Here is a 15,048-nt window from a genome sequence, read left to right on the forward strand (position 1 = left end):
TCAACTTAGAGGATTAGTATCACTAAACCTTGTTGGATTAAGCCTTTCTCCTGTTGTTGCTGGTTCTGATTTACATCTTGTAAGAAGTAATGGATGAACACAAGCTTTACTACTTTCTTCATTAATGGAGCTCTGCATTTCTTCATTTCCATGGCTTTTTCTCGATCCTAAATCCCCAATTATAGGTTTTTCGAGAACTGGAGGAGGTTTTTCTTCTTCTTCTTCTTCTTCTTCCTCCTCCAGTTCTCGAATATTATTTTGGGGATTTTGACTGTTCAATGGAGAACCCCAGAATTTACTAGCTAATGATGAAGATCTATAAGGTGCTGATCTACATCGAGTCAAAATCAAAGCATTTTTTGGTGGATTGAAATTAGAATCCGCATAGCCATTTTCATTTTCTTCTGATTCAGAAATTGCAATTTCGGCATTTGTTGTAACAATTTTTTGAACTTTTTGAGCTGATTCAACTTTTTTTACACAATACCCAAATGGAAAACAACAAACCCATTTCTTCAAATTTGAAATCAACGATTTGGGTCTGTGTAATTTAATGATTTTGCATTGGAATTTACAGCAGCATGTTGTTGTTTTTGGGGTTTTCTTCTCTTCTATACGTTGTCGTTGTTGATGTTTTTTTGTGGTGTTATTGGAGGATCTGCGAACACGAACTTGACCTATACAAGTGACTTTTGGGGAAGAAGGTTCTTGAGTTTTTTCAATAGCGATATTGTTTTTGTTTTTGCGCATAAACATAGGGCTAGCTCGTGTTCTTGCTCTGCTGCTTTTGCTTCCAACATTGCTTCTTAAGAACCTCATTAATGGCGGTGGAAATTTTTCTGTTCGATTAGGACTTGAAATGGGTTTTGAAAATAAACTCTTCATATTCTTATGATTGTTCTTCTTTTTATGCTTTTAGCTCTCTTTGTGTGTGTGTGTATTTTTGTTTATGTTGTGACTTTGTGTGTTTGTTGTTGGAGTAATGGAGAAGATAGAGAAGGTGTGGTTTTGTTCCTTTGCCATGTTTCTTTCTAGTTTTTCAGTTTTTATATGGTATGGTGATTATGGAGTACTTTTTTTGTTTTCTTTTTCTTTAGGTATTTGGTATTCGGATTTTTCTGTTTTTAATTAGAGATTTTAAATTCAAGTCTTGTAAGAAGAAAATAGGCATAATACATAAATATGACCATTAACTTGACTTCAACGGATAGCTATGCCTATCAACATTAAGTGCGCATAAATAGACATTTAAATTTGTATAAAATTGAAAAAGTAGACAAACTTGTCCTACATGACATAATACACATAGGACGCCACGTAGGACACAAAATTGTCATGTAGGACGAGTCTGTCCATTTGCTTAATTTTATACAGGTTTAAATGTCTACTTGTGCACATCCAAAATTAAAGGTCATAATTACTAGTTGATGCCAAGTTAAATGTAATATTTATGTATTATGCCAAGAAAATATTATTGGATGCACCGTTTTAAAAAATAGATTATGTAATGCGCAAATCAAATTCTAAGTCGATCGAAATTCAATTTGAATAGCTGAATGTGTTGAGGTGTGTGAGAATGTTAGCAACTTGATTGATGAGGGTCGATTTTTTATTTTTTAATCTCTTCTTCATTTTTCCTTCCTTTATTCCTATTTTTGAAAAAAATAAATATTAAGGAGTGTAACCAACACTCATATTAGAGTGATATAATTAACTCATTAGTTCTAACTAGTCAATAACTTGAATATTATATAATTCAGCCTATTTTGACCTGTTTGAGTTCAAAATCTTTTATTTTATATATATAACAAACAAATATATTAAATACAAAATTTGATAAGAATCGAATGATTTAAATTATGATGTATTAGTTAACCTATTTTGATTCAATTCATTTCATTGTAAGTAACTTTTCAATAAAGTCGATTGATTACTTATTTATTGATTCAGTTCATTTTGACAATTCATTTCAGCATGATCATTTCCCTGAGAAAACTAATTAATTAATAGCAATTTTGATAATGAATAACAAGGAAATCCGAATACATAATCTACGTCTACTCTATATTTTATATTAATAAGCTGAAATATATATATATATATATATATATATATATATTAAATGTAATCATTTCATATAAAAATTTAAAGGCATTAAAAAATACACATTTCTATTTATTTAATTATATCGTTAACCTAACAAAATGGTAATTAAATACCCCTGACATCAAGAAGCTTTAAATATGATGGCAATATTGACACAACAAGAATAGTTTAAACCGAACACTAATTAGTAAAAAGTTTCAAATAAATTTATAGAGTTTAAAGAATATTGGTTCAAACAAATTCGATATCACGACATTATATCCACTTCCGATTATACCAAAACCTTTAGATTTCTGATAAAAAATATAAAAGAATATTAACTATCTTACCAAATACTCTTGGTAATTCTTGTGATTTTTACTTATATATTGGTATTTAATAGAGTAAAATGATATTGAGGTGGTGGGGTTTGGTGCAAAATTTATTGTTGTATGTACAAGTAATATCAACAGATTTGATCAATACTCACAGAATTATGGTCAGAGTGATGAATTTTATTTTATTTTATTTTATTAGAAGTTTTGAATTTGAGTCCTCTTAATTACAGAGTCATCTCTGTTAGAGTGAGTTTCACCCCTCATACGAATTTTTTCAATGAAAATTTATATTGAATCAGACTTCAATATGAATATTACTCTCCGAAAAAAAAACCAAAAAAAGAAATATTAAAAGTTGTGCACGTTTGGCTGAATAAGACAAGTAGATTGTTTAATTGTAGCTTTGTATCCTTTCTTTTGGCTTTATACTTTTTTTCACCACAAAATTTCTTGGTTTTGGCAATTTCCAACTTTTGTATTCTTTCTTTTCATCTTTTCTCCCTTTCACACATTTATATTTTGTGGGGGCACATTTATTTTTATAGCTCAGTAGTAAAACAAGAAGAAAAAGAAATGTTGAAACTTGTAGGGTTTTGGTACATTAATTAAAAGTTTGGGTTTTTTGGATATAAATAGTCTGTCAAATTTATTGTTATGTATTTTTTCTATCTTGTATATATAAATCATATACTAATTTTACATAATTATAAATATATTATATATCTAACAGAGTGACATTTATCTTTAGTTTAAGCGATCGAGTGAATTGTTATTTAAGTTAATCCTTCCAAGAGTTTTGATTGTTATTTGTAGAGTTAATGATAAAAGTATATGATCTTAACTATCACATATTTATTAATTTACTTATCCTAACTAATTATTATTCTATTAATTTATCTAAATTATCATCATCTTAATTCTTAACTATCACTTCCTTTGCAATTAAACGTAAATACAATACGATGTTAAATTGACCTACACACGCCTGTTGTTAATTAGAAATAAATATTTGATCAACTCATCATTGAGGTGTGTTTTAATGCAAATGGACTAATAGTTTGAGTAGCTAGGTATAAAGAACATTGAATAGCTGAAGTATCAAACTCGTAAAAAGATGATAGCTTAATATATTTTTGACCATTAACTTTTATTTTTTAGTAACTGATTTCGACTATTTATTTTGTGTAGGGGTAAGTCCCAGATGAATCACCTAAAACCTTTTAAAATATGAAGCACTATCAAGGAGTGTGATGAGATGAATGAAAAAAATCTCGAATTCAGATTTTATAATAAAAAAACTTTTATAGAAAACATCTCTCTTTTAATGAAATTTACGTGACATGAATCTAAATTAGTGTGACTTATATACAAAATATTTCATCAAAGGAAAATGATTTTACCTGCCTTTCACGTTTCAATGTAATATCAATTATCATGTAAATACCTAACTAAATCTACCAAACTAGGCCCTAAGAATAATTCAACCAATCGTTTAATAATCATGCTTTCATGACCTGATTAATTCAGATTTATATTATGTAAGATTCATTAAAGGAATAACTACTCCGATCCCTATCGAGAGTTTCTCATTTTTTAGGATTTGAACTCTAAATCGTTGATTCTAGCATTTGAAATTCACCGATCCAACTGATTATGATTAGCACTACGTAGAATTTATTAAAAGGAAAATGCTTCCTATGAAAAGTTTCTCGATTCTCAGGGTTTGAACCATGAATATCTTGTTCAAGTATTCAAAATTTACCAACCCAACTAATTTAGATTTGTATCAATAGTTTCTCGATCCCTAGAGATTGAACCTTAAGGCCTAAATCTATGATTCTAATATTCAGAATTTAATGACCCTATTAATATATTAAAGGAGATAAGTTGTTTATAGAAGGAATTTCTTAATTCTCATGGTTCGAATCTGATACCTCTACTTGAAAGTCGAAAGATCTTATTTGTTCCACCATACTCCTATATGATTGTCATTATTCAACCCATTTAACTTTCATATTTATCATCATTTTTTTCACATAACTAATCAACAACTTGATATTGAAAGTTGAAATAACCTCCCCTAACATGGGTGGAAGTTAGTTCTATAATTAAACTACTCTAAGCAAACTCCTATAATTTGACAATTATTGCAATCTAACAAAACCTAGACAATTTATGACAATTATTTCATGACAAATTATGATAATATAAGGTAAAAGTTCCATCATAATAAATCACAATAATTAAATCAAGGGTAGTTGTCTTTATTGTTTATCGTTTTCCTTAGTTTTTCCTATGGTGTAAATATTTTTGTAAAAAAATGCAAATATCAATTTCTTCTTGATTTATTTAACCACATTATCATATTAATTACTACAAAGATTAATCGATGATTTATCAATAAGTCACACAATCTTAAGAAGTTATAAATATACTAAGCAATTTTTTTCAATTTGCTTAAAACCTTTATGGGTAAAATTAGTGATGGAAAGTAGAGAAGAGTTAATGGTCAAAAATATATATGAACTATTATTTGTTCTCAAGTTTCATACTTTAGCTATCTGTTATTTTATTTTCCTACCTGAAATGTCACCATCATTTATGTAGAAAAAGAGGAACAATTAATAATTGTTATGTATTTTAATACATATATAGATGATGATAATTTAAATTGAAAAAAAAAACCTATCGTTAGAATGTAAAACTCGAAAAAGAAAAAGTAATTTGACCATTATTTTACCCTACACAAATATAAAAAGAAAAAATTCTCTATTAATTTGATTTTCAAAAAAGAGCAAAGAGGGACAATTTTTAAATTTACCACCATTGCTTGAGACCAACTTCTCTAAAAGCACATGCAAATTCAGTACTTTTTATTTTATTTATAATATATTTAAACATAATTGTCAGTAGAATAATAAAATAATACCAATACAAGAAAACAAAAGGTCAACTAATATTTCAGAAATCCTTATGGCAATCAAGAAAATGCTTGACCCCAAAAGGACAATAAAAGAGGGGTAACAAGTCAATCAAGAATCATCCTACTGAAAAAGTTCTGGACACAAGAAAACCAATCAATTTACAAAATAAATTATTCAAATATTTGACTTGACACAAAATTTAAGAAAAAAACGTAAACCTCTGAACTTGTAATACACAATTTGTTTGGCAACGAAACCAAAGCGTGCAAAGCCAAATTCTTTAACCTAACAACAACGAAATGAAAAGATGAGGTGCCTCAAGCATCCGCACCCTACTTAAAGGGATCAATGGTTTTGGGCACATAGCTTTCCTCACCCCTCTGAGTGGAGCATATGCTACTGGAAATCGAGTTTGAAATTCTCACCTTTAAATGAAAATTTAGCGTAAACTAGAAATAAAATATGTCATATCAAGACATAAGGAATTATAATTTATAGTATAGTTCAATATTAGGATGAAAAGACTACAAAAAACAGTGCTTATACAGTACCTACTACACTATTACTCATAGTAATTTCCATCTTTTCAAACTTTTTCCTTTTCTCTTTTTCTGTGGGTGATTCTGGACAATAGTTTCTTGTAGGGGACTGTTTTTGTGATGTTATACAAAAAATGGCCCACAGATTCTAGAAAATAAACTTATCAGATGATTGCACTATCAAGTATATTTTCTTCACTAAGGTACAATCCAACAGTTTCATCTTTGTGAACCATCATATTTTAATGTACAGAAAGCTCGATGCACAAAATATTTCGTATTAATAGGGTCAAGGGAAGGGCCGTGCCTCAAGAGGTACAATGTAGACAACCTACCCTAATGCAAACATTAGTGACTGCTTACACGATCACACGGAGACAACTTTATCAACTTCATATGTTAGTACTTAATAATACTCAAAAGATCATTGATCTTTTCATCCCAACTACTGATTTTCCTGATTCAGGTCCAATTTTCTTCTCTTGATCCCCACCACCAATGATCTCATCTTCCATTTTGCCGTCAGTTTCTTCATCTGGAGAAGCAACTCAGAAATTATTAATAGTATCATAATTCCCAAAAAGAAAAATGAAGTCCAAAGGGGACATAGTTGACAATATAGCTATGTTGCTAGGTTTCTCCAAAAATACTGCCGCCACGCTGTTGGGTCCTCCAAAAATGCACTACTTTTGGAGGATCTGACATGTGCTCGTCAATATTTTTGAAAAGTCTAAGCAACATAGCAATATAGTATGATGCTAAAGCCAATTTGTTCCTTGCTTTTCTGCTTTAGGATTGAGAGTCAACCTCAACTAATTTAGAATCGAGACCTAAGTTGCTCAAACTCGGGTGTAGGCGTCTGATACGGGTGTGGATCTAGAGGTCGGATCTATCATGATCTAATTTTTAAGATTCGGGGATATGGATACGGGTGCAGGGATTCGCCTAAAAATAATTAAAATATCTAAAAATAGAGTTATAAAACATAAATTATGAGATATTATGTAAAGAACTCGAGTAGAATCCTGGAAGGAGATTAAAAGAAACGGAGTAACATAGAAATTTTTATATAAAAGATATTCCATTTTCTTCAATTTCACCTTAACTTTTGTATTGATTATAGAAATCACTAAAACTGTCCCAACTTCTCCCATTGATTTTGGTCAAAGTACCCAAAATCGATTGACCAAATCGGGCACAGATCCCACACCCACACCCATGTCATGTCGACACAGGTGCAGCACCAAAAGTGAAGAGTCTGAGCAACTTAGATCGAGACATAGTTGTTCCTATAGTTGTTTTCTTTATACTCCTTTGATATGTCGTTTAACGTTTGGCATATCCAACTAAATAATTTGGTTAATTAATCATAAGGGATACAACAACAACATACATATCGGATCCAGTGAAATACCACAAGTGGGGTTTGGAGATGGTAGGATGTATGCAGACCTTACCCCTACCTTTGTGGGGTAGAGAGGTTGTTTCTGATATTAATCATAAGGGATATTCCTTAAAATAAGTATAAACGATGATAAGCCTTCTAGTATACATCTAGATTTATGAGGGGCATTAGTTAGTACTTATTATACTTTGGCACGAAAGGGAAGTAGTGATACCTGAAGCATTACCTAGAGAAAATTCAGTAAGACGTCGGACACAATCCTTGAGTGCTTGGAGCTCAGCTTCTTTCTCGTTGAGTTTCGAATGAGTTTGGCAAAGCTCAGACTCTAACTCCACTATCTGGCCTTCTTGTTGTTCAATGAGCAGATGACAAAGCTTTTGATCCAGTTCAGATGGCAATACTCCACTGCATTGATAAGTTTCTGCATTGAGGTCATCAGCTTGGTTAAATTCTTTCTCCAGAAAGTCATCCTGTGCAGCAAAAGCCAATAGTAAAACATTAGTTTGTGAAGCGGAACGAGAAGATGGAAAATCTTGTATTATCGACATTTGCATGTTCTGCATTTAGCTAATTGGTTAGATGTTGGAGTTCCAATGATAGGTCTAAATCAGAGAACAAAATGTTCCATGAACTTCGCTATAAACCTCAAAAAGTGCGAACACAAATATTCCTAATGCTATAAGAAAAGTACCAGCACGGCCATCTATAGTTGCAATTAAATTCGATTAAGATATTTAGGCCATTATGAGAATGATAATCAACTTTACTAGTGTAAGAGAAGAAATCCCACTTGATTTGTTGTAACATGGATTCATCCTTGTTAGGGAGCGCATTGGGACTTCCCAGCGCCAATCGAGATTTAGTAGGGCCCCAATACAAGTACCGGACACCGGATGAGAAACCAAAAAGAAAAATGGATTCATCATAGCCATGAGGGGCTGTCCAACCATTTCTAGTTAGAAAAAGTCCAAACAGCCTAACCTAAGAATAACTTCCAATTTCTGTTAATGCTTATGTGACTGTTTTATCCAAATTCATGCTACCTCTTAACAAGAATAACATAATGATGTCCATTTGGATTGACCAATTGCAAATACTACTCTTTTCAGATATCACATTGTTTTAGTCCAAATGCCTACTAAGTTACTACTTGATAAGTAAAAAAATATATCGTTCATCTGACCCTATCACAATTTGGTTAGTCAAAAATTACCCTTTGACTATGATTTTTTCAAACAATTTTTACACATTCTATGTTCATGAATTCTGACTTAGAATTATTTCTGAACATGTAAATTTTACATAGAAACTTAAGGAACAGTTCTTTTTCATACCGCATCACTTTTTCTGGATCGAGGCAGTAGTATTGATTTGTATATAACAACATATTACTTGCATCAAGATGATGCTGGAAAGATTTTTAGTAGAATTTGTTTTAAATGGACCCAACGAAAATGTACTCATTCACAAATATAGGTAAATTATTAAGAAGTTAGGAAACTACCAAATTGTAGTGAAAACATAGAGATGGAAAAGATATGCAGGGTAGTCAAGATCATATAGAGGAAATTTAATACACAATGAGCTCACCTGACATGGATCTCTTCCTCCATTCAAATCCATATCTTCTGTAGAACACCATGGAAGCTTTAGTAACTCGGATTCGAGCTCAGCCTCCAGCTGATCCATTTCCATAACCTCAGGTTGTGGCTCTTCTGTAACGACACTGCTTGCACATTCACCCTCCTCAGCCACTTGGAGATCTAGTGCTCTATAAATATTCCTGTTCTCATTGTTACTCTCAGCAATCGCATGTATTCTACATTCTCTATTATTCTTTTCATCTATGTCGCCTTCATTCTTCGAAGCACACAGGTTATGTGCAACTTTTTTCCTAGAAAGTTCAGCTTTTAATTCCTCTACAGCTTTTGCAGTTTCATCCATGGTAGTGTTAAGCCTATTGATCTCAGATTTCCCAGCTGACATCATGCACATCATTCCAATTCCGAGTCCATAACCAAAAAATGAATTCCCTGGACGATGTAAAGCACATTAAGCAAGGGAATCTAAAAAAAATGCATAGGGCAGCAAATGATATATAGGTTCACGGTTCACCCAGTGTTATCAAAGGCGCGCTTAAGCCTTGAAACGAGGCTCAAAATATGTTGAGCGCTTCGCCTGGCTTTATGTGCGCTTCAGTGTCTTCATGAAGGTTCAAAGACATACTTTTCCTTGCCAATGAGCAGAAGTGACACTAAACAATTGATATGTCACTTTATCATAATTTTTTTTTAAAATTTCTTTGGTCATATATTTGTCATTCATGTTTATAATTATTAGACTTGGACTAAACATATATATTTGTGTTTTTTTCTCCCTTTGCACCTTTTTTCATTAAAGCCCACACTTTATTTGCGTTTTGCGCTTAAAGCCCCACGGACCTTAGAGCCTTTTTGCACTTTTCGCCTTTGATAACACTGGGCTCACCTACTTGGAGCAACTTAATATAAGAGATAATATTCACTCCAATAAGACTATCAAAGTAACATGCACAAATAGAAAATTTAGAACTAAACAGGAAGAGTAACTATTCTTTTACGTCATCAAGTCCGACCAATAAGATAGTAGTAGTATGCCTCGAGCTTATTTAGAACTGTTGTTTCTTTTACATTGATCATCTTAACTATTTCCGCTGTCAATATTCTTCTTTTCTATGATATTTTCATCTCAGCTTCTTTATTCTTGTATTTTCCAAACCTGTTTTGTAAAATGTTTTTTCTTGAACCGAGGGTTTATCTGAAACAACCTCTCTACCCCTCAAAGGTAGGGGTAAGGTCTATGTACACCTCACTAGTGGAAACACACTGGGTAAGATAATGTTGTTGTTGTAGTTTGCATCGAGCCATGACAGGATACCAGCTGACCAGAGAAAGTAAATACAGTGATGAAAGACAGTTCCATAAGTGGCATTCTATACTAATTGTCTCGTTCCCACCCTTCAATGCACCCATCCCCACTCTTCCCCCACCTACCACCCCAGACCCCTGTCCGACAACCCCATCCGCTATATTGTTTGCTTAGATTACATATAAATGACTTGTGATAATATATTTGCTTACTTACCAAGCACAAAAAGACAAGTAAGCAGACTGCTTATATTGCTTATTTTCCAAGAAAACATTTTCCTTCATACCAAACACACCCTAAGATACTCTTTTTTTATCAACACAACAGTTTTCTGTAAAAATTACCAAGAGACTTAAACAGTATAAAGCTCTCTTTCAATTAGCAATCTGAAAATCCCGAAAGCAAATCCAAATGGGAGCATACTTGTTCCACACTTTCATTGGTATAAGTAAACCTATCAATTTTTGACAAGATATGGTTTTGCTCTCAACATGAGAGAGCTAATGTTTTGGAGCTTTATACTTATTGGGATCTGGCATCTTTCTGCTTAATTCCACAATCAGGTGAACAGTGGTTTTGATTCCACCAGCAGTTGACCGAGCTATTTAACGGGAAAAAAAAGGTGTCCGGTTAATGTATCAAAATGCAGATTATCATCATCCCTATGGTACTACTGGTCAGACTCTTTTAACGCAGGACAGGAAAAAACCTCGCCAACCCCATTCAAAAGAAAAAGAAAGGCATAGAAGATGAATAGGAGAGTAGATCACATCGCTAAAACATAAATAGCACATTTTGTGAATTTAATATATTGCAAAAGTAACATTACAGTATCTATGATGCCTATGCTAAACAATGTACAAAAGTTACTCTGCTGATGTACCATTGCACTAGTGTAACTCTTCTCTCAAAATTTTGCTAAAGGTAAATAAATAGTCATACTACTTGAAGCCACCATTCTTTAGCTTCAGGCCCCTCACCTTTGAACGTGATTAATATAGGACGGTTGAAAACCTCTCCATCTGATTATGGAAGTTGTAATTCCAATTTGAGTTTTTCACATCTCTTTTTATTGGTTTCCAACCTAGTGTCAGGTACCTACATTAGATCCCCCGAGTAAATCTGGATTCCATCCGAAAAGTCCCACATTGGGGTAAAGCGCTACCTAACAAAGGCGACTTCATACCTATGCAAAACTAATTTTCTACTTACATTCCATAACAAACACAATTATCAACCAACACATTCAAAATTAGAGTGTCATGATGCTTCTATGAGCAAAAGATAGTGGACTTGAGAGCAACATTAGCTAAATGAGAAATTGTGATCCACAATTAAATTGAAACACAGTCCCTACCAAAGCATACTATTGCATTAAAGTGACAGAAAAGAAAATGTACAATATATATATATAATATTTTAGAAAGTTTACCTTTGGAAGCACAAGAATCACATTTCCCTGAAGGAACTTTATTAGTTCTCCTCTTCTTTAAACAAACATAAAATCTCTTCCCATTCCTTCTCTTCCTCTGATCCAACCTAACCAATTCCTTTTCACCACTCCTCACATTTCCACATTTTCCCCCTAATTTCCCACCACTTTTTCCCTTCCACTCCATCACATTCCCTTTGGTCTTTTTAGAACCTTCCACATTTTTCTTCCTCAAATTCCTAAACCCCATTTCAGAACCAGAAGCACTTGAAAACCTAAAAATTGACCCATCAGAAAACCCCTCACTCTTTTCTTGAATGCTACAGCCAAGATTACACACAAAGTTTGAATCTTTATGCTGAAAGGGAGTGTTAAACCCTTCTGGATCAAAGGGTTTATCAAAATTACTGATAAAGATTGAATCTTTATGCCCTTGTGGGTTAAAGGGTTTATCACAAATACTGGTAAAGATTGAATCTTTATGCTGAAAGGAAGTCATAAACTCTTCTGGATCATTGAGTTTATCACATTTACTGTCACTTTCAGTGGAACCAGAGATGGGTTCAGTGGCATTTTGGTTAAAGATTTTCTTGGCTAAAAAACCAGATCCTGCTGCTGCTGCAACTACTAAAGCTGGCCACATTTGGGTGTTTTTCTTTCTCAAGATTTTAGACAAGGGGTTTAAGATTTTGAACAAAAACAGAAACTAGAGAGATCACATTCAAAAATTGCTAGTAAATGTTGTTGCAGTTCATAATAACTAAGTGAAAGTGACAAGCTTTGAATTTTGTCTATGTGACATGTGGTGGGGGGTGGGGGTAGGGGGTATACGTGGCTTCTTATATAGAGTTTGCTCACGTGCTTCCCGCTTACTGATAATTTTTTCAATTTTGTGGTCTTTGGTCCTTTAGAAGGCCTAAAGATGGAGATTTTGGGCCAATTTACCAACAATCCATTAAGAAAACCTCTCTCCTGGGTGGGTATAGTACGATAGATATCTAATACCATATTGAAATTAAAAAATTTAATGTTATGATTTGAATTTAATGATATTTGATATGTGTTTATTTTAAAATTTAATATTTTGTATTTATAAAAAAAATATTAAAATATCGTATCGAAATATATAGTTATATATAAAATTCATAGTTTCATATGTATGTAACTAATTATTTAAATGTCGAAATTTTGATTAGTTTGTCTTGATTTAAATGTTCTTTTTGGGTGATTAATTAACAAAGAGAGATGTTTGTACTTTGTTTTGAATATTTTTACATGTATAAGGTTAATATATTGTTGAGATGTTTCTTGAAAAGCCAAAGTCATAATTCTTTATCATACGAATATATATATATATTATTTTGAAGAATAAACTATATTATACTTTCACATACTTAGACATATAAGAATTACTTAGTACCTATAGGAAATAAAAATATAAATTAAAAATCTCATGTTACAACATCATGTTTATATCCATGCTATCAGCATAAAAAATATTTTATATCCATGATATTAGCATAAAAATGAAATTTGTTCAAAAATCTTTGCATAACATAAGAAAAAGAGTTTGGAAGCATAAAAAAGCTTTATTTCATATGGATAAAACAATTTCAGAAATGGAACAAGTATATCTGCATACTAGCCATAGTTATGGTGCAATAATTTTTTCAATACATGAAATGAAAATGTATAGAATACAGGAGTATTTTGAATATAAAAATGTTCTATCAATCTTAAAAAATTATAGAGTATTTACTGCATAGTTATCTGCAACCCTATTTTAGAACAAAAAGAAACTTGTTTAAAATGTTTAAAACAACAAGAAACTAATGTTATCAGAGCCAAGGCACTAAAAGAAATTATGGAACTAGATTTTACTCTAGTAAAACCTATATGGTATATAGAAAGAGAAACCTTAGTAGCAATACTACAGGTAATTAAAAAACTAGATAAATATCTAAAAAGGAAAATAGTAACCATAATTACTCTGAAAAATAAATCTGAAGAAGAAAGATATGAAATGCATTATAATTTTTCTGAAGAAATTATAGATGATATGAATACTTCTGATTATTACTTTTCAGAATAAATAAAAATGAGCCTAAAAGAAGTCTCAGAATTTACTAAAACACTTAATAGAAAGTCAAAAACAACTAACTCTAAGGTTAAAAATGATAGAAATAGAAATTATTTCTATAAAAGAAAATCTACGAGGAAGAATTACAAGCATAATTGAAAAAACAGAAAAGTTTGACAAAATGGTAAGTCAAAAATACATAAACGAATTACTAGCAAAAAAATTTGCGAGTAAAAATACTTATCAAAAAGAAAGTATGGATGAAATATTAATCCAAAAATTCCTAGAAAAACAAAAAATTGAAGAATAAAATCTAGAAATAGCAGAAAACAATTCTTCGGAATCAGACAAAAAATTGCAAAAAGATGAATGAACTAGATGAACTGGTTTATGCTTTGGAAGATCTTAATCTTTCAGAACAAGAAATAAAAGTATTTATGAATAAAGGAGAAACAGGAGGACCCCAAGGAAAATTTGAAAAATTTGAAGAAGGTGATGGATCCAAATCTATTAAAGAAGAATGGCAAGAGCCAGAAAAGAATGGAATTTTTTTTGCGCATAAAGCAAAAAAGAATAATGATTTTATAAAACACTATCATAATAGTGATAAATCAAAATTTATGCCAAATAGACTCCGAACAGGAGATATTGAAACTCAATTCTTAGATCTCGATTGTAAAAGAGATCCAGAAAATAGTTTAGACTTATGATCTCAAAACATGCTTCTATATTTCCTATTAGGAAAAGGAAATTATACAGATGAAGAAAAATATATCATTATGATAAATATTTTTATTGGAAAAGTAAATAATTGGTTTTTTGGATTAACTGATGATGCAGAAAAAATAATTAAAAATGATACCATAGAAGGATTAAAAAATTCTTTACAAGAAGGTATAACTAATCTAAAGCAATATATAGCAAATGAATTCTTTGGTGGACAAGGAAATACAAAGGAAAATAAAGAAATGATAAGAACAATTGCGAAAGAGCAATTAGAAAAATTACAAATTTGTAAAATGAGTTATATTCAAGAATACACTTGTGAATTCGAAGAATATTACTATAAAATATTTGATAGTGGAAAAGAAATGTTACCATATCTTGAAAAGTACTATAAAAAATTACCAAGCTTTTGGGCCAAATATTTCAGAGAAGAATATGAAAAAGAAAATAAAAAAGGAGACACTCTTTTGTCAAAGAATAAGCTTCTTAAAAAATAGACTTGATCAATTATGTATGTCACATAGCATTCAAAGAAAAGCTAAAAGAATAAATACACAAATTTATTGTTTAGATACTAATGCAGCTGCAGCAATGAAAAACCTTATAAAAAGA

At 31.5% G+C, this 15,048-nt stretch overlaps 2 protein-coding genes across 3 annotated transcripts; both read right to left on the reverse strand.

Annotated features, from left to right (window-relative positions):
• Positions 1–885, reverse strand: LOC125833450 (uncharacterized). Its single transcript, XM_049512609.1, has one exon. The coding sequence runs from the start codon at positions 883–885 to the stop codon at positions 1–3; it is 885 nt and encodes a 294-aa protein (XP_049368566.1).
• Positions 886–6,035: 5,150 nt separating this feature from the next.
• LOC125833443 (uncharacterized) lies at positions 6,036–12,319 on the reverse strand. Of its 2 annotated transcripts, none has more exons than XM_049512602.1 (4): positions 11,631–12,319; positions 8,882–9,324; positions 7,506–7,761; positions 6,036–6,421 (listed from the first exon to the last, which is right to left on the reverse strand). In XM_049512602.1, the coding sequence occupies exons 1-4, from the start codon at positions 12,271–12,273 to the stop codon at positions 6,303–6,305; spliced, it is 1,461 nt and encodes a 486-aa protein (XP_049368559.1). In that variant the 5' UTR covers positions 12,274–12,319; the 3' UTR covers positions 6,036–6,302. The 2 variants fall into 2 exon arrangements, with proteins under 2 accessions (XP_049368559.1, XP_049368560.1); XM_049512603.1 differs by having other exon boundaries at positions 7,518–7,761; positions 11,631–12,277.
• Positions 12,320–15,048: the final 2,729 nt, after the last annotated feature.

This window comes from Solanum verrucosum, unplaced genomic scaffold (genome assembly GCF_900185275.1).
Source record: "Solanum verrucosum unplaced genomic scaffold, falcon-dt-bn FXZP01000142.1, whole genome shotgun sequence".
In the NCBI taxonomy this organism is placed as follows: Eukaryota; Viridiplantae; Streptophyta; class Magnoliopsida; order Solanales; family Solanaceae; genus Solanum; species Solanum verrucosum.